Here is a 24,973-nt window from a genome sequence, read left to right as displayed (position 1 = left end):
TTTCAGACTGCAATTGACCTCGGGTAACTGAAATCTTGGAAAGTGAAAGTACAGGTAAGGGGATTACTGAACTTCTAACCGACTGGCCGTATATATCAGAGGTTCCCATGACCCCTCTTGGGTTTGATTAATTTGCTAGAAAAGCTCAGAACTCAGGGAAACATGTTACTTACAGGATCATTGGTTTATTATGAAAGGATTGAACTCACAAACAGCCAGATGGGAGATGCATAGGGCAAGGTATGGGAAAGGGTGTTTCGAAAAATAGATAGAAAAGAACAACAATAGAACTGAGAAAATGAACCAACCAACTGTTGACAGAACAGAGGAGACATTCCTGGACCCATCAATTCATTTAGTAGTTCTGTGCCCTTGGGCACGTCACTACACCTCTGATCCTCAATTTCCTCTTCCATTAAACTGGAACAGTATCACCTCCCTGCATCCCCCATTATCTGCAGACTAAAGGTAATGAGTGTGAATGGGTTTTGTTATCTGTCACTGTGAAACAGTGTTGCATAATGTATTACCTTAGCTACATTGCTTATTTGACTAAATACGAGTACACAAGTCTTTAACAGAAAGTCACCTAGTCCCAGTTTCATTTCATTCTCTATGACCTCAGGTCATTTAAGTCTCTAAATCTCACTTTCTGATCTGTAAAATGGGGCTAATAACTCCTTCCCAGTCTCCCAGGAATATACAGCATGAACCAAACATATAATCCCATTGGGCAACCGTCTCTCTCTCTCAACTCAGCAGCTAATTCAGTTGAAATTGAAACTCAAACCCCAGCTGATACCAAAGACAGCTGAAAATGCCCTCAGTCTTTTATGGGCAGAGAGAAACTCCCTTGGGACCCTGGACCTTGAAATTCCTGCCTCCGTGAGTGTGAGTTCTGGCCACGTATTTGGTAAATGCACGTAGTTGATTCTTGAGGATCTTTCCTGTGTTTCCAGAAACTATAGTTCTAAAAAAGCCGAGAAGCATCAAGGAGAGGCTCAGTGAGCAGTGGCGCAGGAAAGGAAATTCGGGAGCTGGGTGAGTCATGCCCAGGAGAGGTTCATGAAGCTATTTAACCCTTTCCTTTGAGGCTTGGAGAATGATGATGGACAATGTTTTGGGGGTGGGGGTAATGAGGGAAATTGGGTTATTATTCCTAAAATGGGGAGCCCCCCACTGCTGAGTATCAGTCCTGTAGGCAGGGGCTGTTCTAACCCCAATGCCCTCACTACAATCTGTGTGTCCTTGAGCAAGTTGCTTCCCCTTTCTGTGCCTCAGCTGCCCCATCTGCGAACAGATGTGGTTGCATTTCACAGCACCTAGGAGCTGTGAGTCAAACCCACTTTCTCCATTTCCCAAACAATTCCATTTCATATAGTTCAAACATTAAGGGGTCCCATAAAAAGACATGGAGGAACCTTCAATGCATGTCACTAAGTGAAAGGAGCCAACCTGTAAAGTCTACATATACCATATGATTCCAACTATATGACATTCTGGAAAAGACAAAACTATGGCGACAATAAAAAAGATCAGTGGTAGGGCCGGCCGAGTGGCTCAGTTGGCTAAGAGCTCGCTCAAGACGAGCTCTGAGCACCAGGGTCGCTGGTTCGATTCCCGGCCAGAGCTGAGCTGCCAACAGGTGGCAGGATGGCTCAGCTGAAAAAAAAAAAAAAAAGATCAGTGGTTTCCAGGGGTTGGGGGGAAGGAGGAGGGAATAGGTGGGGCACAGGGTATTTTCAGGGCAGCGAAACTGTTCCGTGTGAAACTAGGATGGTGGATATGCGTCACATTTGCCCAAACCCATGGAACGCACAACACCAGTTGTGAACCCTGATGTAAACCATGGACTCTGGATGACGATGAGGTGTCAGTGTCGGTTCATCATTGTAACAAATGTTCCCCTCTGGTGGGGGCTGCTGGTAGTGGGGGAGGTTAGGCGTGTGTGGAGACAGGGGGTCAAGGCGAAAACTCTATACCTTCCCCTCCATTTTCCTGTGAACCTACAACTGCTCTAAAAAAATAAAGTTAATTAATTTAAAAAAATTGTAAGTATATGTGATAGACCACAGCAATCAACCATGTACTTAAACTGGACCGCTCAGACAGTTGTTTGTATCTACTAAGTAAACCAGGACCTACTGAAAGGCTGTTGCGCTGTGGCCTTGGAGACCCAGCCAGAGTTCCCATTCTTGTAGCAGTGAGAGAAGGTTCTCCTTATCTTTCAGGCCTTCTGTCCTCATCTCAAAATGCCACCAGAAGGGCGATCTTTCCCCTTATGAAATTTTGCCATAATCACACCCTAGCAAAGCACCGTGCATGTTTGTGGAACGACCCGATGAGTCATTTTTTGACAAAGTGGGTGCTGAGCAGCAGCCCTCTGCGGTTGGACTGGCTTGCACCAGAGGCAAGGTGCTTCTCCGGCCTTGGTGGGGCCCAGAACCAACCGCCTGAGGTTTGCAATGTGCGGATTTCTGGGCTCCTTCTCCCAAGACCACTTGGTAGTTCTGAGATGAGCCTGGGCATCTGCATTTCAGAAGGCCCCCGGGGTGAGGCTGATACAGGTAATCAAAGACCCGCACTGGGAGAAACACTGCCCCGGTGTGGAATCCTGGGAGACCATGGTCTCACCTCACCCCCTCAGGTGTTGGGATGGAAGACTAAAGCTCAGACTGGGGAAGGGACCTGTCCAAGGTCACAGAGAGGTCACAGCAGAGCCCAAACCAGGTGACTCAAGGTGGCCAGGCCTGTGTGCAGATGGTGACATTATTAGTTGGTGACATACGGACGCTCAAAAGCAGGAGACCAGGAAACTCCTCTCCCCCTCAACCCACCCCCACCCCGTTCTCGCTGTTGTTATTTTCTAGAACTCATCCACAGCCTAAACCACACAGGCCCTCCCCCAGCCTCCTGGCTTTTTACCCAGGTACAGGACATCGCACCTCAGGTCAACAGCAAAGACGAGCCCCAAGGGAGCCACCCTCCTGCCATGCCCTAGAAGGCCGAGGGGGGCCCTCAGCCTCCGGCAGCTGGTGCACTGACCTGGGCAGGCACAAAGGGAAGGCAGCAGCCCGGGGTTCTGGGCCCCATGGTACAGGCGCTCAGGCCCCGGCCGGGTCCAGGCCAGGCCGAGCCGTTTGGGACCGACGGAACTGTTCCCTCCCAGCCACCTCAGTGGGAACGCTGCACTGAGACAATGGCCCCCAGGCCTGCAGCTGGTGGGGTCTTTGTCACTCCAAGGAGGGAGCTCCAAGTTACAGCAGAGCCCCCTCCCTGTCCCCACCGCCCCCGCCACGGAGGCCTGTGGAACGTCTCCATTCAAACACAGGCCTGGTAACGGGTGTGCTAGCTCCAACACCTCCGCTAGGACAGGATCAGGCAGCACCGCATGAAATTCAAACCTTCGTCCATGAACCACCATTCCCCTCCCCCACCACACATGGCTTCTTTTGGAATAAAAAAATAATAATCGTTACCATGAAGGCTTTTTCTCCACAGGGCTGGAAAGGTGAAAGGGGCAGAGTTTGGCTCCCTGGCCACAAACCGACAACCCGCGAAGCAAAAATCACTGGTGGGGATGAGAATATGAGCCCTGATATCTGCCGGCTACGATTCCACAGTGGATCTCATGACGCGAAACATCTTTTTAAAAATGATTCGCAAACAGCTGGGTCCTGACAAGGGTAATCCTTGAAAGAGTCCACACCCCAGCATTTTGTTCTAAAATCCTTCCACAAAATGCTCTTGTTTTCTAAGAGAGTGACGCGGGCAAGCAGCAAAGGGAAAAGGCCCCGGAGGTTGTGTCCACACCAAAGAGGCCTCAAATAGACCAAAAGACCAGAGGCCTGCCACCGCAGCCCCCCAAAGTACATTCTGGAACAATTAAACCTTGCCAATCAGCTCGCAAGGTGCCTATCTGTAAAACCCAGCCCCCAACAGTACCTTCTCCACACGAGGCCACCGGTCACAGGAACCACTCCTGCCCAAGAGGTCTCCCCAGGTGGCAGCGTCGAGACCCCACCAAGCCGGCAAAGCAGGGGTGAAGGACAAATGTCAGAGGCACCCCTCCTCACGCCCTCGCACACATCCCCTTCCCCGATGCTCCTCCCTGTCCTCCCTGCACCCTCCCCTTGCGCCAATGTGATAGCAGCAGCTGAGTCGACAAGTCATTTCTAAAATTAGCCAGTGAGCTCCTGGTCTGGCCAGGAGACGGCAGCCTGGGGTGGCCGTTGACCAGGCATCGGAGAGCATGGACATATTTGGTGGCACAGAACAGGGGAGGGGACAGCTCCCGACGCAAGCACATTCTCCCCCGTCATCCCTGCCCAGGGCGGGCCACACACCCACACTCCCGCCTCTGGAGATAACTGGAGGCCATCGGACCTGGGCGAGGAAAGCCCCGGGCCTCCATTCTAGCTGGACTCTGGAAAGAAATACCATGAACTCATGCTGCAGCCTCTTAGAAACAATCTGTGCTAATAAACATGCCTAAGGAGTTGGCAGCAGTTATCACACCCCACACACCAACCGGAGGGCTTTAATGGACTCATTGTCTATTCCCCACAACCTTAGGAGGTAGGGTTTCCCCACGCCCATTTGATGGATGGTGAAACTGAGGCACAGAGAGGTTAATCAACTTGCCCAAAGCAGTGGAGAGTCAGGGTTTGAACCTTGGCAGTGCTGGCCCCAGAGGGCACGGTCTTACACACTGCACCAAGGAGGATGCCATAAAAAGTGCTTCTTTTGCTGCCTAGAAGGGGAACAGTAGGGACTTCCATAGATGAAGTATGTCGTGCAGGTCCACACAGCTAGGGAGCGGTAGAGTCAGGACTCAAATCCAGGTCTTTCTGATTCTAAAGCTAATGGTCATTCAAACACGATGCACCGCTTCTCTTAAGAATCATTTCACCAGCAGCCTTGGGGTATAATTCCTTTCCTCCCTTATCGGGCCCAGCACGTCCCCAGCTGGACTATGATGTGGTGAGGAGAGGGGAGGCGCAGGTCCCGCTCGGGGGCCCGCGTGGCCACTGCGTCATCCCTGAAATAACCTACTTAAGATGTTCCCCAAAATAGTACATTTGACTTCTTGTACAGGGAAAAAAAAAAGTGTCAGATGTGTCACACACATATACAGGAATACACACACAGAATTACAAATGGGCTACGAGAAATACAATACAGCACAAAGGTCCTCAAAGCCCCTCCTCTACCCCGGAAGTAATCACGCTTCTGAATTTTCTTGAATCAGTCACTCTTCTGAATTTTCCACTCGTCATTCTTTTCTTTCAGGTTTCTCACCTACATAGGATGACATCCCTAAATGACACATGACTTAGTTTGCCCATATTGAACTCTGCACAAATGGAACCATGCTATACATGCTATACATTGACATCATATTTTGCTCTTCATTTGCTCCACATGAGGTTTTGACGTTGGGGCACATACTTGTGGTTTCTTCATTTGCACAGCTATGTGGTATTTGGTAGTAGGAAGATGCATTTATCCATTCTACTGTGGATGGACTTCTGTTTTGGTGACAGTTTTTGTCTGTTATTACACATAACCAACACTATGATGAATATTCGTGGACACATCTCCTGGTGTATTTGTGTAAGTTTCCTTAAAAGCATATATACCAGGGGTGCCCCAAAAATGTACACAAGTGGACGCTTGGTCAACGTTACTCAAGCAGTAGTTCACCGTAACCAGAAGTATCTGGACGCTGATGGTGACCACCTCTTGTAATTGCAGAAGTCAAACGTGACTTGTGTTCATCTTTTGTTATCAGTATATGTTGAGTACTACAATTTTAATACAGTTTTCCTTTCTTAAAATGTGTATTCATTTTTTTGGCACCCTCTGTATGTAACGAGGAGGGGAGATCACAGGTTGTAGGGTATGCACCATGCTCACATTTTCTAGAAGGTATCAAATTGTTTTCAAAAGGATTGTGACAATGCCCACAGCTACTGGCACAAAGACCAGTCATACCATATTTTCACCAGCACTTGAAAATTAGATTTTTTTTAAATTATGTATTTTTTTTCAATTTGGTAACAGTTGTTTTTTTTTTCCAGGACCCATCAGCTCCAAGTCAAGTTGTTGTTTTCTATCTAGCTGTGGAGGGCGCAGCTCACTGGTCCATGTGGGAATCGAACCGCCAACCTTGTTCAGAGCACACTTTTCTGACAACCCAATAGTTGTGGAGGGCACACCTCAGTAGCCCATGTGGGAATTGAACCGGCAGCCTTGGTGTTATGAGCACTACGCCCTGCGCTCGAACCACCTGAGCTAACCGGCCGCCCCGTCCTTGCTTTCTCTTGAATCAAGTTTTCCTTTTTCCTTTTCAGTTTTTCTCTGTACTAGTTTGGAAGTTATTCACGATTTCTGTTCTTTTCGTGTTGCCCTAGGCTTTTCAGCATGCCATTCTAAATTGAAGTCTAAAATGTGCCCACGTTTTACCCAGCTGACATTTAAAAAAAAAAAAGTAACAGGCAACTTGAACCAAGAGGTGAAAATGCTTCCTTGTTTTTGCAGCTAATATAACTCGCGTTCCTTACTGGTTCTCCCTGCCACATTGATCTCTGGTGAAGAGGCTAAGAGCTTAAACCTTCAGTTTTGAAATGTGATGCTGAAACGTGAGACCACCACTTCCCAGCGAAATGCTTGGGGCAACTCTAAAAAGCCAGCAAGGGCCGGACACCCAGTACTTATGTCTGTGGGGTGACCCCATCTTCTGGGCCCGACCAATACTGAGCTCATCTGACAATATAGATATGGAAGGCGGACCCCAAAGAAACAGCACAGGAAATTTCAAGAGGTAGATTGGCTGAGAAAGGAAATGATAAGGCCACTTGCCCCTCTGCTCGCTGGAGGGGACACTGAATCTCCTTCTTCCTGTAGAGACAAGACCATCCCAAAGCAGCGTGATCAAAAATCCCTTCTGCGTTAGAAACCCAAGGTCAAAGCTAACTTTCAAACCACACCAGCACACCCTATCACATGCAGTTCAAGGCATGACTGATGTAAATCTATGCTTGAAGCAGATTTCAGTTCTGGAAACTTGAAAGCAGCGCTTTCCTTATGTAGGCCCTGTGCTCTGACTGATGCGCTGGGGCACGTTGCCAAGGCACCAGGGGGGACAGCATCACAGCACTCCCCCCTCCCGAGGGGGCGCCCAGCTTTGCATTTCACCCCTGAAAATGAGCCTTCCAATGTGCAGGCTTGCAGACTTGATGGGACTCCCCAGCCTGGCGCCATCAGTTGTAGTTGGTAATATACGGTGTGGACTCACACACAGTTTAAAATATTAACAAAAATAAAAGGGAGTCTATATCGAGTGAACGCTCTATGTCCCGCACTGTTCTGAGCACTGTTTCAACTTATGAAAGGAAACCTAGAATGGACTTGGGGTGCGCAGTACCATCATCTCACTGCAGAGACAAGTGGTACAGGCCCCAAGAGAGGAAATAACCTGCCCAAGGCCACTCTGGGAGTGAGCTGGGGAGCCCGGCTCAGCTCCTACACACGTGAAGTCCAGGCAGATGTGACTTCCAGGCTATCAAATCAATACTGTGTCAACGCCTCGAAGGGTAACTGAAGAACTGGGCATTTTACCCAGATACCAATGCTAAAGAATAACATCAAAATGTAAAAGCCAGTTGTTTGGGATATCCAGAAATTAGGCAGGTCTCCTTTGTGTGATTACCTGCCTTGGTCTCCCGTTTTGCCTGTTACGCATCCGTTAATATGAACCACTAAGTAAATTCCCCTTTATGGTCTTTCTACATTATGCATACTTCTGAAGCTGCATACGTGAGCACAGAGTGAAGGCTCAGAGTTTTATCTGGTTAATCTGATCCCTAGACACAGCCAGCCTGAGTACTTTGGACTGAAAACTTTTTTTTTTAGCTGAGCCATCCTGCCACCTGTTAGCAGCTCAGTGGCAGATCAGCTCAGGCTGGGAATCCAACCAGTGACCCTGTTGCTCAGAGCAAGCTTTTAACCAACTGAGCCACTCGGCTGGCCCTGAAAACCTTTGTTGAAACTCCATTATCCAGGTTAGGAAAAGCAGCCAAGAAGAGAAAATCATGCAGTTTGAGTCCTCGCCCTCAATTCAACATGTGGTCCTTGCCCAGGTAAACCTGAGGGACTCCAGCATGGAGGAACACATGGTTTAAAAGGGAGAGTAACACAGTTACCCATAAGGCAACGTGGGAGGAACCAGGGGCCATGGGGGGAGAGCATTTCTTTTTTGCTCTCCAAGTCATATGGCCGAAGTCCCTCACATTTATCCTTAGTCAGAAACTTGGAGGATGTTTTTTTGCTAGCATGGTCCTTCAAGGTCATCTAATTAAACTCCCTTAACTTAAGGATGAGAACACTGAGGACCAAAGAGATGGCCCAAAGTGACCTTGCTGGGAGTAGGGTCTCTTGTTTCTGGGTACCAGTGACTGGATTTCTGCAGCTCTCAGGACTGGCTCTCAGTTATGTTAACACAGCAGGCCAAGGGCTGCATTACGCTGCTGCCTTCTGTCCAGGGAACTGACCCCATGGGTGTCCTGTCAGCTGTCAATTTCAATGGTTTTCATATTGGCAAGCACAAATACATTCAGGGACACTTGATGGCTCCATGGCCCAATTGTGACTTCCTTCTTTCCTGAACTAGCAAGACACAGGAGGAGCTTCCGGCTCAAGGACAGGAAGTACCCACCCTACCCTCAACCTGCGGACCCACAAGCAGACAGTCCTGCCCAGGCAGTCTTGGCACTGGGGCCACCTTGGACTTCTGGTTTAATGTAAGACACACCACGGAGTTTCTCAGCATGTCTCTGGGAGCAGAGATGGAGATCGAGGGGTTCTTAATTTCCGTAAGGTCTCTCCTCGCCCGCCCACTGGGAATATGTTGGGGAGCCCGGCATCGCTCCTGGACATACTGGAGACAAGATGGCCCTCCTACCTTGTCGATGGCCCAGGCTTTCACAGGCTGTCTCCTTGCAGCATGTCTCCAAAACCCTGAAACCATGCAGTTGGCTGTGCTCCAACAATCTACAAAATCAACAGAAATGCTTGTTGGCGGTCCCCTTCCTCTTTATAAAATCAGCCTCTGTATGAATTTTCCCCAAAGTCAGGATTCTTCAAAATGAGTCATCTCTTGATGTTTTCAACAGCTCGATAAATGCAGGAGGTTTTTTTAATTTAAAAAATATTTTTATTGGGGAACAGTGTGTTTTTCCAGGACCCATCAGCTCCAAGTCAAGTAGTTGTTTTCAATCTAGTTGTGGAGGGCGCAGTTCAGTGGCCCATGCCGGGATCGAACCTGCAACTACGGTGTTATGAACACTGCACTCAAACCAATTGAGCTAAATGGCTGCCCCGATAAATGCAGTTTTTAATTGGGGAGAAAACAGCACACCAAAGTAGGTATCTTTATACAGATCCTTTTTATTGAGATTTATATAAGCAATTTATCAACACAGAAAACCAGCCTAGCTGCTCCAAAATAAGTGTAAAAGATGGTGCTACTGACGGTGACACACCACACACAGGGCAGGTGACCACAGACGTGGAACAGCATCTCAGTAGGATACAATTTCAAACGTGCACTAATAAATGCATACTGAGACGGGACTATAAACCCCCACTGGCACAATCATTGTGCAAAGAGCTAAAAAAACAAACGATAATTGCACAGGTACAATAATATCTAGATTGACAATATCTGATTCACTGGCTTCACTTTGTGTAGCAACGCGCAATAGAAAACGGATTTATTTCTTTAAGGGTATTACACTTTGCCAAGAATATACTAAATATGTTACTACATGGATGGTTCTGCAACTGAGCAAAACAGGTAGGGTAAAATATCCGTGTGTGAGGAGGAAACCCCTCGCGGGTCTGAGCTTCATTTCACACAAATCCTCAAGGGTCCGTGCAAAGATAACACCTCTTACCAAGTTTTAATCACACACAGGGGCATTTGTGTCTCTGACCACATTTTTTGAACCATCTTGAAACAGTGTGTGTGTGGGGAGTCACATTCAAATGTGTGACTCTGAGAAGTGGTGTTTTTAAACCCACCTGGCTGTCTGTAAAGGAGAGTGCCCTGGAGGAACTTTCCAGAAAGCGCTTGGTAAGTCAGGAGCAGTAGTCGAATCCTGAGGCGATGGCAAAACTGACTGTGGGGATTTGGCACAAGAAAAGTGAGCAGTGACGCTCTGCAGGCGACCCTCAGCTCCCGAAGGATAACCCCTTAGAACAGCGGTTCTCAACCTTCCTAATGCCGTGACCCCTTAATACAGTTCCTCATGTTGTGGTGACTCCCAACCATAAAATGATTTTCGTTGCTACTCTGTAACTGTAATTTTGCTAGTTATGAATTGTAATGTAAATATCTTTTTGTTTTCCGATGGTCTTAGGCAACCCCTGTGAAAGGGTCATTCGACCCCCAAAGGGGTCGCGACCCACAGGTTGAGAACCTCTGCCTTATAAGGAAAATCAACCCCCCCCCCCCCAGAGAAGGCTGGGGCTTTGAAAGCAAATCTACGACACCAGGGAGTGACAGTGAAGTGCTTTACTGAAATTCTTTTATAATGTAGCCAGTGTAGAATAAAGCATTAGGAGGCTTTCGGAAGAGGTAGATGAAAGCAGTATTTCACAGCGAGTTCGCTGTCAGAAGTTATGAAAAAGTGCGGACTCCTCTCAGCACAGACCACAGGATGAGCTATTGTTGAAAACGGTCCACGGCAGCAAGAGGACACAGGCACTCCACGGTGCTGAATGCGTGACTTCCATTTTACTTTGTGAAGAACAGAAAGGGCTGCCATTTCTTTAAATAACGAACTATACAAATAAAAAGGAGCGCAAATGATAAGGAATGCTTTGGAAGAAAACAAACTTTAAGGAATCAATAAATAATAGAAAATGCTTTTGTGCTAGAATACAGCTCTCCATATATGTGTGTGTGTGTGTGTGTGTGTGTGTGTGTGTGTGTGTGTGTGTGTGTGTGTGTGTGTGTGTGTGTAACGTAGCAATCTGTTACCCAGAAAAAGCCCACTCTGTTATAATTTGTTAAAACATAGAAAAATGACAATTTAACAATAGAACTAAAAATGGCCAGTGTTTAGCTTATAAACCACATATAATTATATACATCATGGAACATAATCAACTAAGAAACAAATTCAATTTCAAGTCCTTTGTAACATGAATACGTGATTAGAACTATTTCTCCATTCCCTACCCTTATATTTTATAGGACAAAATTAAAAATGGAAGCATAGATACCAGTTTTCAGAGATGATTTTGAGATGTTTAGGTATAGGAGTGTTAGCTGTACTGTAAGAATATGAATAACTTAACTCTAAAATGTATAGATTTTTTTCCTGTGTTTTAATGAAATGCATACATCTGCTAACCCCTTTTCTGTAGTGTGTGTGTGTGTGTGTGTGTGTGTGTGTGTGTAAAAGGCAATTTAAAATGTGGGGTGCTGCATTTATCAATCAATGCTAACTCAGCCATGTCCCCAGAGATGGCCAAGTGACCGGCCATTCGTGTCTCTCCAGGCCTTCGGATGCTGCTGTGAGTGGACATGCTGTCACACTCTGCTATAAAAAAATAGCTCTTAGTCTCTGAGGACACAGGAAATCTAAAGTCTATTACATCTCGAGGAAACCAAGGAGTATCATTTTAGAGTTCAACTTTCGTTAATGCTATAGTAAAATTTTTTAAAATGTGGCCTGGATTTAAAAAAAATCATATTAACATGAATCTAAGTAATTAATTTAAGCCTCTCAAGTCAATTTATCTGGGAGGGAAAATGATGTTAGATCTTTAGGAAAAAATTTAAACTATTAAAGCTCATTCTAGAAATGAGTGTGGCTTACACAGCAAGCCCCGTCCTATTATCCTAGTTTTATTACAACCTCAATGGACGTGCAACAATGTCCGCAGCTGACCGACATGGCAGGGCACTGCCAGATACCCAGATGCCACCCCTAGCCCTCCCCATGGTTGCAGGGCACACATGCCAATACAAGGTGTTAGCTCTAGGTCCTGGGCGCCGTCCCCGTGGGTACTGGATGACATGCATGCAGTGGCAATTTAATTTCTACAGAATGTCCCAATGGAAAGCAAATGGCCTCTTAATTAGTTTCAGCAGCTCCATATTGAAAAATAAAGTGACCGAGTCTAACAATCATTATTATTCAACTCCTCTGTCATAAGGGGTGTAAAGGGAATGATTTTTTTTTACCAGCAAATTAACTCCTTTCTTCCTTTGCCCCATTTCTAACACTATGCTCTCTGTGACACCCACTTCACCCACCTCCGGGCGACCACCTGTCACAGATTCCTGTTAAGCCCAGTTCCTCTCCGGGTACAATCAATGGGTCAGTCCCCTGGGGTGGGGAGAAGTTCACTTGTCAAGCATCACTGAATGACACTGAAACAGTCCCCTGAGCATAACTGAGAAAAAATTACATACGATTAAATCATCCAAGATAAGTCTTATCTCACGCCAGCACATTTCAAGGTATTTTTGTTATAGATTTATATCATGCGAGAAAAGTCCAACTTGGAGAATTTCGCTTCCTTCTTGATAGGTTCAAAAGTGGAAACGTCAGAAAAATCAATTCCACCGAAAAGTCAAACGTATTGAATTGGCCCAACTATAAATTCTGAATGAAATAAAAAAAAAATCCTTAGAGACAAACCACACTTTGACCTTTTTAAATCTAGTTAAATTACACGGTCAATTGCTAAATGATATTTTTGAATGGCCAGTGAGGGCCTTAGAGCACTGGTTTCTAATACCCATTATGGTATATTTCAAACTGCAAATCAAGCTAAACCTTGTTTCAAACCGATCGTTGTTTGTTGTTGTCTTTCTCCCTCCCACCCTCTCTTCCTTATTCCCTCCCTCCCTCACACCATTTTCTTTTTGTCCAGTTTTACTGGCCTTTCTTGAGCAGAGTGCTTCCTTTTCTCAGTGCACCTGGACCTCTGGCCCCTTCGTGTTACATACAGAATCTGAAAGTGCAATGTCAGGGAACTGACTGAGGAGTGAAACATTTGCCTTAGCTAGTTTCTATAACTGTTGCTGAAAACTCATACTTGAACATGATATAGAAGAAAACCCCAAAAGCCCCAATGACAGGAGAGGATAAATGCACCATAGAGAATGTTTTAGGTTAAAAAAATAACCTTGGAGTCACCAAAGTTCTCCATTTATTCCATAGATGTTAGATAGCAGCTTAAAGTCATCTATTATTTTTAGGCTTCGCTTTATTGACTCCTTTGAATTTTGAAATCAAGGCTTATGATAACTTTATAAAAATACCAACTTCGATTATCTTTGACAATGTTAAAATACCCCAACTATATAAATCTAAAATAATGAGAAAACTTGTGCAGAATTTCGCCCTTTCTAATGGTACAAGCGTGGGAAGGGTCAATAATCTAGGGATGATCTATCTCTTAAAACCTTCAAGACAGCCACGCACACCTAGACTCTGGACCAATGGCTCTGACCACGCAGGTGCGGGTGCTGGCCCGAGAGGCCCCAGAAGCGGCTCCCGTCGGGCAGCAGGACCACTCACCCCCTCAGAACAGCTGAAGGCATGAGCTCAGGAGCTCAGGGAGAAGACAGGCCTCTCCAGGACTGCCAAGCCAGACCCAGCACAGCCAGAGACCGGCCCGGCGAGCCGCTCGTCCTAATCAGAGTCCTTTCAACAAATGCACCGACGTCGCGGCCTTCCCAGCCGTGTCGGGATGAACCAAGAGTGTAAAAGTTTACTCGGAAGAAGTCCAAGGCAAAAGGGATCTTGAGCTACCTTCCAATTCATATTTCTTATGAGAAATTTCTAAATTTCTAAAAGAAGTCAAACTCATGTTCCAAACCAGAGCGAAAATTTGATTTTTCAAAGAGGTGGGTGTGACCCGGTGAAGCTAATGCCCTGGGTATGAATGGGGGACACTAGGCCCAGGCCCTGAGGGGGTCCCTGTGCCTTCTCTACACGCCGCCCTTCCCTCTGTCCAGCAGAGGCATGAGGCACCGAGACTTCCAAACTCTGAGATCTGAGCACTTGTGACAATGACAGCAGGGACAGCTGTACTTGACCTTCCCTGCGAAGATGCTCACCCTTCGAACAACTGCTTTTCTGTCTCTGGTGTTTTGGGGTTTTTTTTCCTACACAGAATTTGAATACTATTCTTCCCTTTTAAAATCAGAAATGCATGTAAACAGCACACCCTCTTCCTATACTGGAAACGGCAGACAGTAGAACATGTATGTTAATTTAAACCTATACTAGTAGTTGAGATGCGTGGCAACCCTGCACATTTTCCCAAAGTAACTCCTATGAAATAAAAGACACGGTAATTATCTTCTCAACTCTCAAAATGGGATTTCATTAAAAAGTACTTACTTTCCCCATGAACACAGCACACAAACGTGAAAACAAAGATTGAGAACTGCTACAAATATCAAGGATGGAATGCAGACAACTAGGATGTCAAGTTATGTATAGCGTCAGTAGTTAACTTAGAAACGTACAATAAAATTGCACAGCACAAATAAGTGGACTTTAAAAATTGTTATTATTTTTAGTCCGAAGACATGGAGGACTTGGCGGGGAAATACACTGGTTCTTATAAGCCAGCATTTATTTGAGGTGGGAAAAGAAAACAAGAGGAGAGGATGCCATGGGAATTAGGCAAATAGTCTTTATGCTGTAATGTTGTCACTGTCACAGAACCACCCGCCCAGTGCAAAATATTATTCACTCATGACAATAAGTGACAACACAAATGTCAATATGCAGTTAACCCATTTGGACACATTCATTCTTCAGTATTCTTTTTTCAATAAAATTCATTTTAAATTATACAAGGTAAAACAGTTTCTTTATGCGTCCACGACTGATTATGTTTTCTGAGGTCAGGCAGAAGGAACCAGAATTAACTGTATCACACAATGGCTTACTGTTGAATGTCAAAACCCAACACAGGCTCACCCCCAAACGTTCATGTGTACCCAAAAACATGAAAGTGCTGCTTGTTTCCTTGAAGATTTCTGAAAATCGCTATTGCCCTGAAAGTGAAAACTCCGCCGCCTTCCCTTCAGAATCACTGTGAACCTTTCCAGGGAGCTGTGGAATGCCTTCAGTTCTGAGCGACTCCCACGTCCTCTGAGGGCACGCTCCCTCTGTTCTCAGCCGGATGAGAGCTCCTGCTCACAGGTGGATCTGTACCTGTGGGTGCAGCAAACACGAGGGCCCAAGTGCAGCCTTCTCAGAAAATATCTTCAGCTTCCAACCCCAGGAAGACAAGAAGTCAGCTCTGAAGTGCACAGGAGAAACACACGGTTGGTCTCCCACCCCCGTCAGTATGGAGCAAAGACATACCAAGTCAGCAGCGGCTGTTCATAGGCAAAACATGGCAACAGGAGGGCGAGCTAGTACCCAACACTGCAGATGGTGAAATTCCACGTTGGCAAGTCTAAGATATGTTTGATATCAGACATAAAAATCGAAGTGATAAGTCGGAAACATCTCAAGTTCATGTATACCAAAACGAGTGTGTAGCAAAGAAAAACACTTTCTTTTCTTCAGTAGTTTTGAGCATGGACAAATGGGATGGCGGTGGGGGGCCCTTGGGAGAAAAGCGGGGCTGACCCCGGGCCTGAGAATGGTCATGACGCCTGTGAGGGGCATCTCAGTGTCCTGGGTCTTCACAGCCGTGGAAGAACCCGGAGGTAAGTGACTCCATCCTCTGATCCTCATGGCTCTCCAAACGGCTCCATTTCAAGGGCTGAAAGCACCCGGCGTGGGCTTTCTCGAGGCACTGTCTTTCTAGGACCCTCCCCACTCTGGGATCAGAGGCCATTGCTATTCCTGTGACACAGGGGTGGCTTTGAGAGCTCAACAACGCCTGATCGAGACTTGTTGAGGAACTTCGGGGCACGTCGCAACAACCGCTGGGCCTCCGTAAACGTTTCTGTCAACTCTTTCTTCCACTGCACAAACTCCGGATCACTCTAGATGGGAACACACAAGAAGTTGGGACAGCTTCACCCATTGTGCCAACAGATGTGGAAGCCTCTGCTCATAACCAGTATCTGTGGAAACCCCCTCCCCGCCTCCAGGAAAACACACTCCATTTTTCTGCCCTTCAGTGGTGTTATTAGCTGGTGGGCACTGCAAAGACTTCCTCCAGGGTCTCCCTGCAGAGGAAGGAAAGGTACACGAACCCTTCAGACGATCTTCATGTAGCCCCACTATGAGAAGCACTGCCTTTAGTTTGCTTAGAGATTACCTTTGCTTTCTGATTTCTAATTTAATTTGCCTTCCCTATGTCCTTTTCCAAATACATTTTTCCTATAGATACGTATTTTTTATATTTTGTATCTGCATATGCCTTGTCTTGATGTCTCCTGGGTTATCGCTTTGCTCTATTTCAAACTCAGCAGCCTTTATTATCTTTGGGAGCAGTGATTAGACTGTAAGTGGACCTGTGATCATCAGGAAAACGGTCATCAGGAAAACGATCTACTGTGAGTTACTCATAGTCATTAAAAAAGTTGGGATATTTTTAAATTTGGAGGCTCTTCCTCTTTTTCATAAAAAATTCTTATGACATACATCTATATACAAAAGAATAAAATATAGGTGTTGCGTTTTAGAAAGAATATTAGTGAGCACCTGTACCCCCCTCCCCAGCTGACGAAATAGACTTTATGAATATTTTGAACACCGTCTGTGTGCCTCCTGAATGGCGACTGCTCCTTAATCCCTCTCCAAGATAAACACTTTCACATATTTGGTGTTTCTCATTTCCTGATAATTTTTAACATATATATATATATACATGTATATACAGTAATAAATATATACAGAAATACCTTGGTTTGCGAGCATAATTCATTCCGGAAACAAACTACTCGTATTGCAAGAAATTGCTCGTTTACCACGTTAAAATGTATTGGAAACGTCTGCTCATCTTGCGGAACACTCGCAAACCAAGTTACTTGCAATCCAAGGTTCCACTGTATATGTGTATATATATATATATAGATAGATAGATAGATAGATAGATAGATATTATGTATATGTTTAATATTAATTTTTTTACATTTTTAAGAACCAAATATAAACGGAATCTAGAGTATTAATTTTTCCACAAATATTTTGTTTACTCCACATCCTCACCTACACTTGGTATTGTGATAGATGTGAAATGATATCTCACCATTGTCCAAATCTGCATTTTACTGATTATCAGTGAAAAATGGGGAGGGGAGAGTCTGCGAGGAAGTACAGGTATGACCCATTAGAATTTTACTTTGTTTCAGAAGGGACAGATATGTAGAAAATGAGGGCAAGTAAAAAGAACAAAAAGTCTCATTTAATAAAAAAATACATCTAAAGGGAAAAGAAAGATCAGGGGGTAGCTATACTATATTCAAGATAGTTTTTACATTTTTCCGAAGATAATATGAATGGCCAACAGGTACATGAAAAGATGATGCTCAACATCACTGGTCATTGAAGAAAATGCAAATTAAAACCACAATGAGATACTACCTCATGCCTGTTAGAATGGCCATCATCAAAAAGATAAGAGATAACAAGTACTGGCGAGGATGTGGAGAAAAGGGAACCCTGTGAACTGTTGGTGGGATTGCGAATTGGTGCAGCCACTATGGAAAACAGTATGGCGGTTTCTCAAAAAACTAAAAATAGAACTAGCTAAAAATATGATCCAGCAATTTCACTTCTGGGAATATATCCAAAGGAAATGAAAACACTAACTAAAAAAATTTCTGCACCCCCATGTTCATAGCAGCATTATTTATAATAGTCAAGATACAGAAACAACCAAGGGTCCACTGATGGGTGATGGATGAATGAATAACTAACACACACACACACACACGGATATTATTCAGCCATAGAAAACAAGGAAATCCCGCCATTTGGGACAACACTGATGGACCTTGAAGGCATTATACTAGGTGAAATAAGTTAGACAGAGAAAGACAAATACTGTATGATTTCACTTATATGTGGAATCTAACCAATCAACCAGCAAACAAACCCACCAAATTCATAGAAAAAGAGAGAATATTTGTGGTTACCAGAGGTAAGTGGCGGAGAGAAGGGGTATTGGAGGAAGGTGGTCCAAAGGTACAAACTTCCAGTTATAAGTACTAGGGATGGAATGTCCAACATGATGACTGTAGTTAACACTTTGTATGATATACAGCAAAGTTAAGAGAGTAGAACCTAAGCATTCTCATCACTAGGATTAATTTTTTCTCTCTTATTTTATCTATATGAGATGATGGATGTTAGCTAAACCTATGTGGTAATCATTTCGTGATATATGTAAACCAAATCACCATACTGCATACCTTAAACTTATACAATGACTATGTCAATTATTTCTCAATTAAACTGGAAAAAGAAAGAAAAATGAAATAACTCAAGTCTATAAAATATACATGAGTTTTGACAAATTTAACACACCTTCACATGCAGTAATGAAGTAATTAAATACCTTTCTGTATCTACTACTGGATAACTCTTTAAATATATCCTACATACACACACACACACCCAGTGACCCAGTAGAAGTGTTTAGGAATGGAATTTGGGCTATAATAGAACTTTGGTGAGAGAAACATGGAATTTCCCCTCTGAGGAGTAACTTTGGTATCTCACATTTATTTAGAAATATACACCTCAACCTTAAGCATGCTGAAAGATCTGTAAAATTCTCTAACAAATAAAATTCTAGGCCCCTATGAAATATTGGACAGACTTTCCAGATAGGGTAATTAAATTATTTCACATACTTCCTCCTGACGTGTTCTAATATTTGCATCTTTAAAAATAACTTAATTTGCTGAAAACTTTGTACCTTAGGGCTTTCTTGCTAAGTTTGTAAGTCACAAAGCACGGAGTAAGAAAATGTTTTATAACCAGGCAGCCATGTTTATGTGTATATAAAATTGTTCTAAATTTCACGTATGAAAAAATAATGAAAACTCACCTCACATTGCAAGACGAATTGCTTCCCTCCTTTTATCCTCAACAAAATGCATTTTTTGTCTTTAACCTGAGTTTCTTCCACAGACAGAATCTGTTCCATTGTCAGTAAATTTTGCTAATCATAAAAATAAAAATTATAAATTACTTCAAATGATTTCATGATTTCTTCAAGTTCAATTAATCAATAAATAATATCCAAAACTATCAGCTTAGGAAAAGTAAAAAAAAAAAAAATTCGGTAGTTTTCTTTAATGATCTACTAGAAGTGGGGTGGGGGAAATAGCTATAAAGAAAACATACAAAATTTCAAATTATAACATCTGCAAAGAAAGAAATGTCTCTAGAAGGCCAAATAGCAAAGCTGTTCCCTCAACACAGAATTAATTTTTGAGTGACTCTGAATCACATGTACGCTTTTTGTGTCAAGCACTCATCTAAATTCCTATCAATAAAGTTGTAAGGGAACGCTGAAGCGCTATCTACAATTGACATGAGCCAGCGGTATGTGGCTGAGTTTTAACACAGCAGCTCAGTACGCGCTTGGTCACGGTTAGCTTAGAAGCTAACGCTATTTTGATAATCTCAAAATGATGTTATAAATACAGGTAACATCCTTAAAAGATTGTCACACTAGGTCTATAGCATTATTGCTTACGGTGAATGCTGCAGTGTCATGACTACCTTACCATTTTAGGTTTTTTGGGGTAAATACTCCAGGAATCCTAAATGAAAAACAACACCATCATAAACGCTCACATTTGCGTTTTCCTTATTTTTACCTACGAGTCCACGCGTGCATATTATGTAGCTTCTCTACATAATAACTACACACTACACTACACTACAGAGAACACTACACACTGACTGTTAAAACCAGGATAATTTATTGCATCTGATGTTAAACAAAGGAAGATTTTTTTTTTAATTTAGTTTTTGAGTATCTTGAAAAGTGGGACAACTAATTGCCTTTCAATGTGCACAACAGCAACTTACCAGTAGATAGTATAATAAATGCATAGTGTGCCCAGAGCCACTCATTATCTGGAATTATACATAATAATAACAATAACATACATATGAATTATAACTCAGGTGCTGAGTCTATATATACACATATATATTACAATATGTATTATATGATATATATTATATAATACTTACCAGCACCTGTGTTATAATCAGGACCCCCCCTCCCAACGAGTCGTATTAATCATGACTCAGATCCTAGATGTATTAATTTTTAGAAAATGCCTTCCATGGTATTACTAATAGTGAGAAGATCTCATCTGTTTATAAAGAATGTAGTAACATGCAATAGCAATCACTCGTAATTAAATAGCAACTTCACCAACAGGGGTTTAAAAAATGCATTCCAAAATCAAATAAACAAGATTCGGGGTTCCTTCTTCCACACTGCTGACCACTGGAGAACGGACGGGCAGTGTTCCGGCACCACCAACACAGCAACTGTGTTTTTACCACGTGGGGCCACTGTGCTGCTTAGCTGGTCCCCAGTGACTAACCATTCCCTCCCCAGGAGTAGAAGCATACCTCCCACCTGGGCTGGAGCCTTCCATGGGGACAAGCCCTGGGCTCCTCACAGAGCGGGCGCATAATAACTGCTGCCTGACTTACAGCGTGGATTGGAAATGTCTTTTTATCTTGTTCACCAGCATTAGCTCTCGCAAGGACCTGATAGGGCTGCTGTATCTTCCTGTCTATTGTAGAGAATCCACTTAGAATTTTCCGACAAGGTGGAGACAAAAGGAAGTATGGCTTGGTGACCTCCCCGCAGCACCAAGCACCCGGCTAACATCACTTACCTTGTTTCATTTGACGCCAGCAGTATAGCCGGGACATTGAGAGCACAGGGAGGCCCCGGTCGGAATCACTCACTCCCGGCTGCCTCGCTGTTGTGGGGACCACACTTTCCCTCTCTAAGCTCTGGTTCCCCTCTTTAGAAAATACGAGCTGGACCCTCAAAGGTTGGCACACATTAAATGAGGTGTTTGTGTGTTTTTTAACAGCAGCGGGTCAAAGATAAATATGCAAAAGCTGCGGTAGTTATAATTTCTATTTCTCCCATTTTATAGATGGGGAAACTGAGGCTCAGAGAGTCAGCATAATGCACTCAGAGTCTAAGCAGTGGATTTAAACCCTCTGTCTGACTCCAAAGTTGTAGCATTTTCCTCCTTTTTGATCTACCCAACCGCTTTCCAGCCTTCTTCAAACCTGTCTGCTTTTACCTGTTTCCAGATATTACAAAATCCTTCCTTGACTCAGAAGTTTAAAAGTTACAGTATGAACATTAAAATCTCATGCATACAAGTTAAAATTGATACACAGGGCTTAGGAGGCTATTTTACAAAACATGCCAGCAGGATGAAATGACCATATGCTTGGTAATTAGGTGTCAGACTTACTCGTGAGTCTCCCTCTCCTCTCCATTCAAGTCTGTTTGGAAAGAGGTAAAAATATCGACGCTGCCACTGGGTCAGAAACGGGTTCCCCAGCTTCAGCATATATCCGTGCATAATGCAGTCTTTTCCCAGAGCGTAATCTGAGGAATATAAAATAAGTTAAATAGGCTCTGAAGCAGAATATCTATATCATTCTCAGAAAGAAAAGAATCCCACTTAATGGAAAAATCAAGTCTATCAATATAACACGTTACAGAAATCATTATTTCAATTTTTAAATGCATGTGAACTGGGAATCTAATGAGCAGCGGTTTCTTCAGCTGTCTCTCTACTAACACATTAAATGGTTGTTTCTCAATTTGCTGATATATTCATGATCATGTTCATTTATTGCTCTGAGAGCACAAACATTTGTTCTCAAACTATTTTTTTCATTATGTATAATGAGAATTGGAGAATGGAGAGTAATTAAATTCAAGCTATGCCCCAATTACCTTTGCTTCTCTGTGGAAGTGGGGCTCTCCCTTTAATCTACCTTTTATTTTATAAGTAATTAACAGAGTGAGGATTTTCTTGTCCAAGTCAGCCAAAGCAACACAAAGATCAAAAACTGTTTATTCCTTGACTTGGGTTACATTTATCCCTGAAATATATGGTTATGTAGAGAGACCAAGCTAATTCACTCTCATGTTACCTTATTACCTTTTTATAGTGAAGTACTGACTCTTAAAAAAAAAAAAAAAAAGGTTAACTTTAAATGCTTGCTTTGCCTTCATGAAAAGCTTGGGTGATTGTGCTAAAATGATTCATTCACTCTTTCCTTCCTTCCTTCCTTCCTTTATTCACTCATCCAACAACTATTAAGTGAGCGCTTAAGTGCTGGGCATGTCCACACATTCTGGGGTTCAGCATAAGTAAAAGAGAAAAAACTCCTGACTTCCAGGAAGCTTCCGTTCTAGTGGGAGATTCAGACATAAACAAACAAGCAATGCCCACACTGTGCCACAGGGACACGCCATTTGTGGCGGATGGAACCAAAGAAGAATGGAGCCAGGGAGGGGCGGCCATGATGGCGTGAGCTTCCTTTAGGCGCCACTTTAATGGAAAAATGTGTCTGCATTTCTAAAGTATATTTAAAGTCTAAGTCTTGCATTTTTACTTCAGGGATCTAAGCCTAGCCTATACTGTTCTGTAAAGGTGACTTCTGAGATCTTCCACCGAGACCTCATTATGCCCAAATTAATTACTTAACTATGAAGATAAATTCATTAATTTGTTTGACGTTCCAATTATAGCTCTAATAAAAAGGAAATACTTCAGCAAGATCATTTTTTTTTTCTGGGTCTAATTTGTCAAGATTCTGATGACATCATGGCCCTCCCTGGAGCAAAATACCATTGATAGAATTCCTTGTGTTAAACCTGACTGTGCAAACACAGTCCAGAGTGATCTCAAAGGACGTGTCCTCTACAGAACCACTTAAAAATAAAGCCCTTTCCCTGCAGAATGGAGGTAAGCACAGTTAAAGGACTGGAATATTCCCTTGGTGCACTCAGGGAACATCTATATAGGAGCAATTCATCCAGGATGGAGAACACTTTTCTCAGTAGATGATAAATGCTACTGGGAAACTGGACAAGACCAATGAAGTCTCAAGACGGTCCCTGTAAAGTAATCTACTCATAATAGAAAGAAATTGTTTCTGGTCCTTCTTATTATAGAAAGTTAACCTCAAAACATCTTCGCTTAGAGGTAAAAAGAAATGATACCTTACCATAATCATCAACCACAATAAATTTAAATATCCAAAAGTCGTAAAGCCTTAGAAAAATCAAGAGTGACAATATTTGGTGAATTAAGAATGATGGTCTATTTAATACTCAGTGTTACAGAGTGTACTTTGGAGATCCTAATAGGGCACTTAAATATTGCAAATGAAAATATGGTTTGGCGAGTCTTTAGTGCTGTTTGTAATATAAATGTATATTTATAAGTATGTTCATATCATTCAGCAAGTGAAAAGTAGTGAAATGGTAAGCTCCTCACCAGTACCACTACATACTTTGCAGGGCCTAGCACAAAATGAAAATGCAGGCCCCTTGTTCAAAACTTACTGAACCCTAATCCTGTCCCTAATCCTAAACCTAACCCTGTCCCTAACCCAAACACTAACCCTAACCCTGTCCCTAACCCTAACCCTAACTCTGTTCCTATACCTAATCCTAACGCTAACCTTGCTCCTAACCCTAACCCAAACAGTGTCCCTAACTCTAAACCTAACACTTAACATGTCCCTAACCCTAACCCTGTCCCTAACCATAACCCTTACCCTAATCCTGTCCCTTTCCTAACCCTAAACACACACACACACACACACACACAAATTATTAAGACTGTCACAATGGTGACAGCAGAGCATTAAACCAAGTGAGGTGCCTTATGAGACAGCAAACGCCTGTGACGCTGGTACATTCCTGACACCGTAATATTCACTCTTCAACTTCCAGATTCACCTCCAAACACTCCAAGATAAGAGGACATACTAACAAAATGCCGCTGTCTGTCTCAATCCATTTTTATTTATGTGTTGGCTAAAGACTTTGAAATGTTATACTGAACTTGACCAAGCCGATAAAACTAAAATAACTGACAGCACCCCCCCACACACATACACCGTCTATTGGAAAGTACTGTGTGACCCACATGCTTTGCCAGCTTTATAAGAAATTTTGAAAATGCACTGCAGTAGAAATATCTTGAGAGACATTAGTATCTTACCTTCTTCATGGCCAAGTTGCTTATTTTTAGCTCTCTTCCTGGCCTCGATTTTATCCGTGTCTGCGTTTACTGCTTCATAAACAGTTTCCGCAACTTCCTGCTGCCAACGTTCAGAGATAACCAAAGGGAAGTTCTTGTAGAGTTCTTGGTCACAATCAAGGAGCTTATTATTTTAAGAAATTGAGATAGTTATGATTTAGCAAACTTACAAAGGCAACAGATTCAGAAGCATCATAACTATATGCAAGAAGGTAATAGATGACGGCATATGATCATTCAGAATAACTGATTAGTTGTCATAAATCTCAAACTAATGACCATCAAGCAACCAGCACCCACAAATGGTTATAGCTGACGAGCCCTTCACATTCAGTCCTGAGTCAGTTCACCCCATTCTTCTAAACTACGTTGGTACAATTTTGCCTATGAAAGGTAACATATACAGGGTTTTATCTGAAGTACTAAGAGGTTCTGACAATAAAAATTAAAATTTCAATTATGGTGACAATCTTTTATTTATATTGGAAATAGACTCCTGTAGTTTTAGAAACAATTGAAAGGGAGGAGCTAGGAGTGTCTTCTAACCACCTTCAATTAATCTGAAAAGTGAGAAAAACAAAAGGTAAACTTGGCCGAATTTACCACTCATACCATGAACCTTCCAGCATATCCAAACTTCACAGTATCATCAAATGTATAAGCATAAAGCTCAAGAAA

At 43.2% G+C, this 24,973-nt stretch overlaps 2 protein-coding genes across 2 annotated transcripts in view; both read right to left on the bottom strand.

Annotated features, from left to right (window-relative positions):
- Window positions 1-19,147, bottom strand: part of MYO18B (myosin XVIIIB) — a 286,118-nt gene extending 266,971 nt beyond the window's left edge. Inside the window, exons 1-2 of the mRNA XM_019663943.1 lie at window positions 19,060-19,147; window positions 8,966-9,054 (exon numbers count right to left, since the gene is read on the bottom strand). Coding sequence (XP_019519488.1) covers window positions 8,966-9,031 — 66 coding nt within the window. The 5' untranslated portion in view covers window positions 9,032-9,054; window positions 19,060-19,147. The remainder of the gene's footprint in view (window positions 1-8,965; window positions 9,055-19,059) is intronic.
- The window catches only part of GRK3 (G protein-coupled receptor kinase 3), a 118,925-nt gene continuing 108,537 nt past the window's right edge, over window positions 14,586-24,973 (bottom strand). Inside the window, exons 18-21 of the mRNA XM_019663948.1 lie at window positions 24,257-24,419; window positions 21,482-21,618; window positions 19,060-19,173; window positions 14,586-16,042 (exon numbers count right to left, since the gene is read on the bottom strand). Coding sequence (XP_019519493.1) covers window positions 15,881-16,042; window positions 19,060-19,173; window positions 21,482-21,618; window positions 24,257-24,419 — 576 coding nt within the window. The 3' untranslated portion in view covers window positions 14,586-15,880. The remainder of the gene's footprint in view (window positions 16,043-19,059; window positions 19,174-21,481; window positions 21,619-24,256; window positions 24,420-24,973) is intronic.

This window comes from Hipposideros armiger, unplaced genomic scaffold (genome assembly GCF_001890085.2).
Source record: "Hipposideros armiger isolate ML-2016 unplaced genomic scaffold, ASM189008v1 scaffold_411, whole genome shotgun sequence".
NCBI classification, from domain to species: domain Eukaryota; kingdom Metazoa; phylum Chordata; class Mammalia; order Chiroptera; family Hipposideridae; genus Hipposideros; species Hipposideros armiger.
Note: the sequence above shows the minus strand (reverse complement) of the source record. Positions and strands in the feature narration are given on the sequence as shown.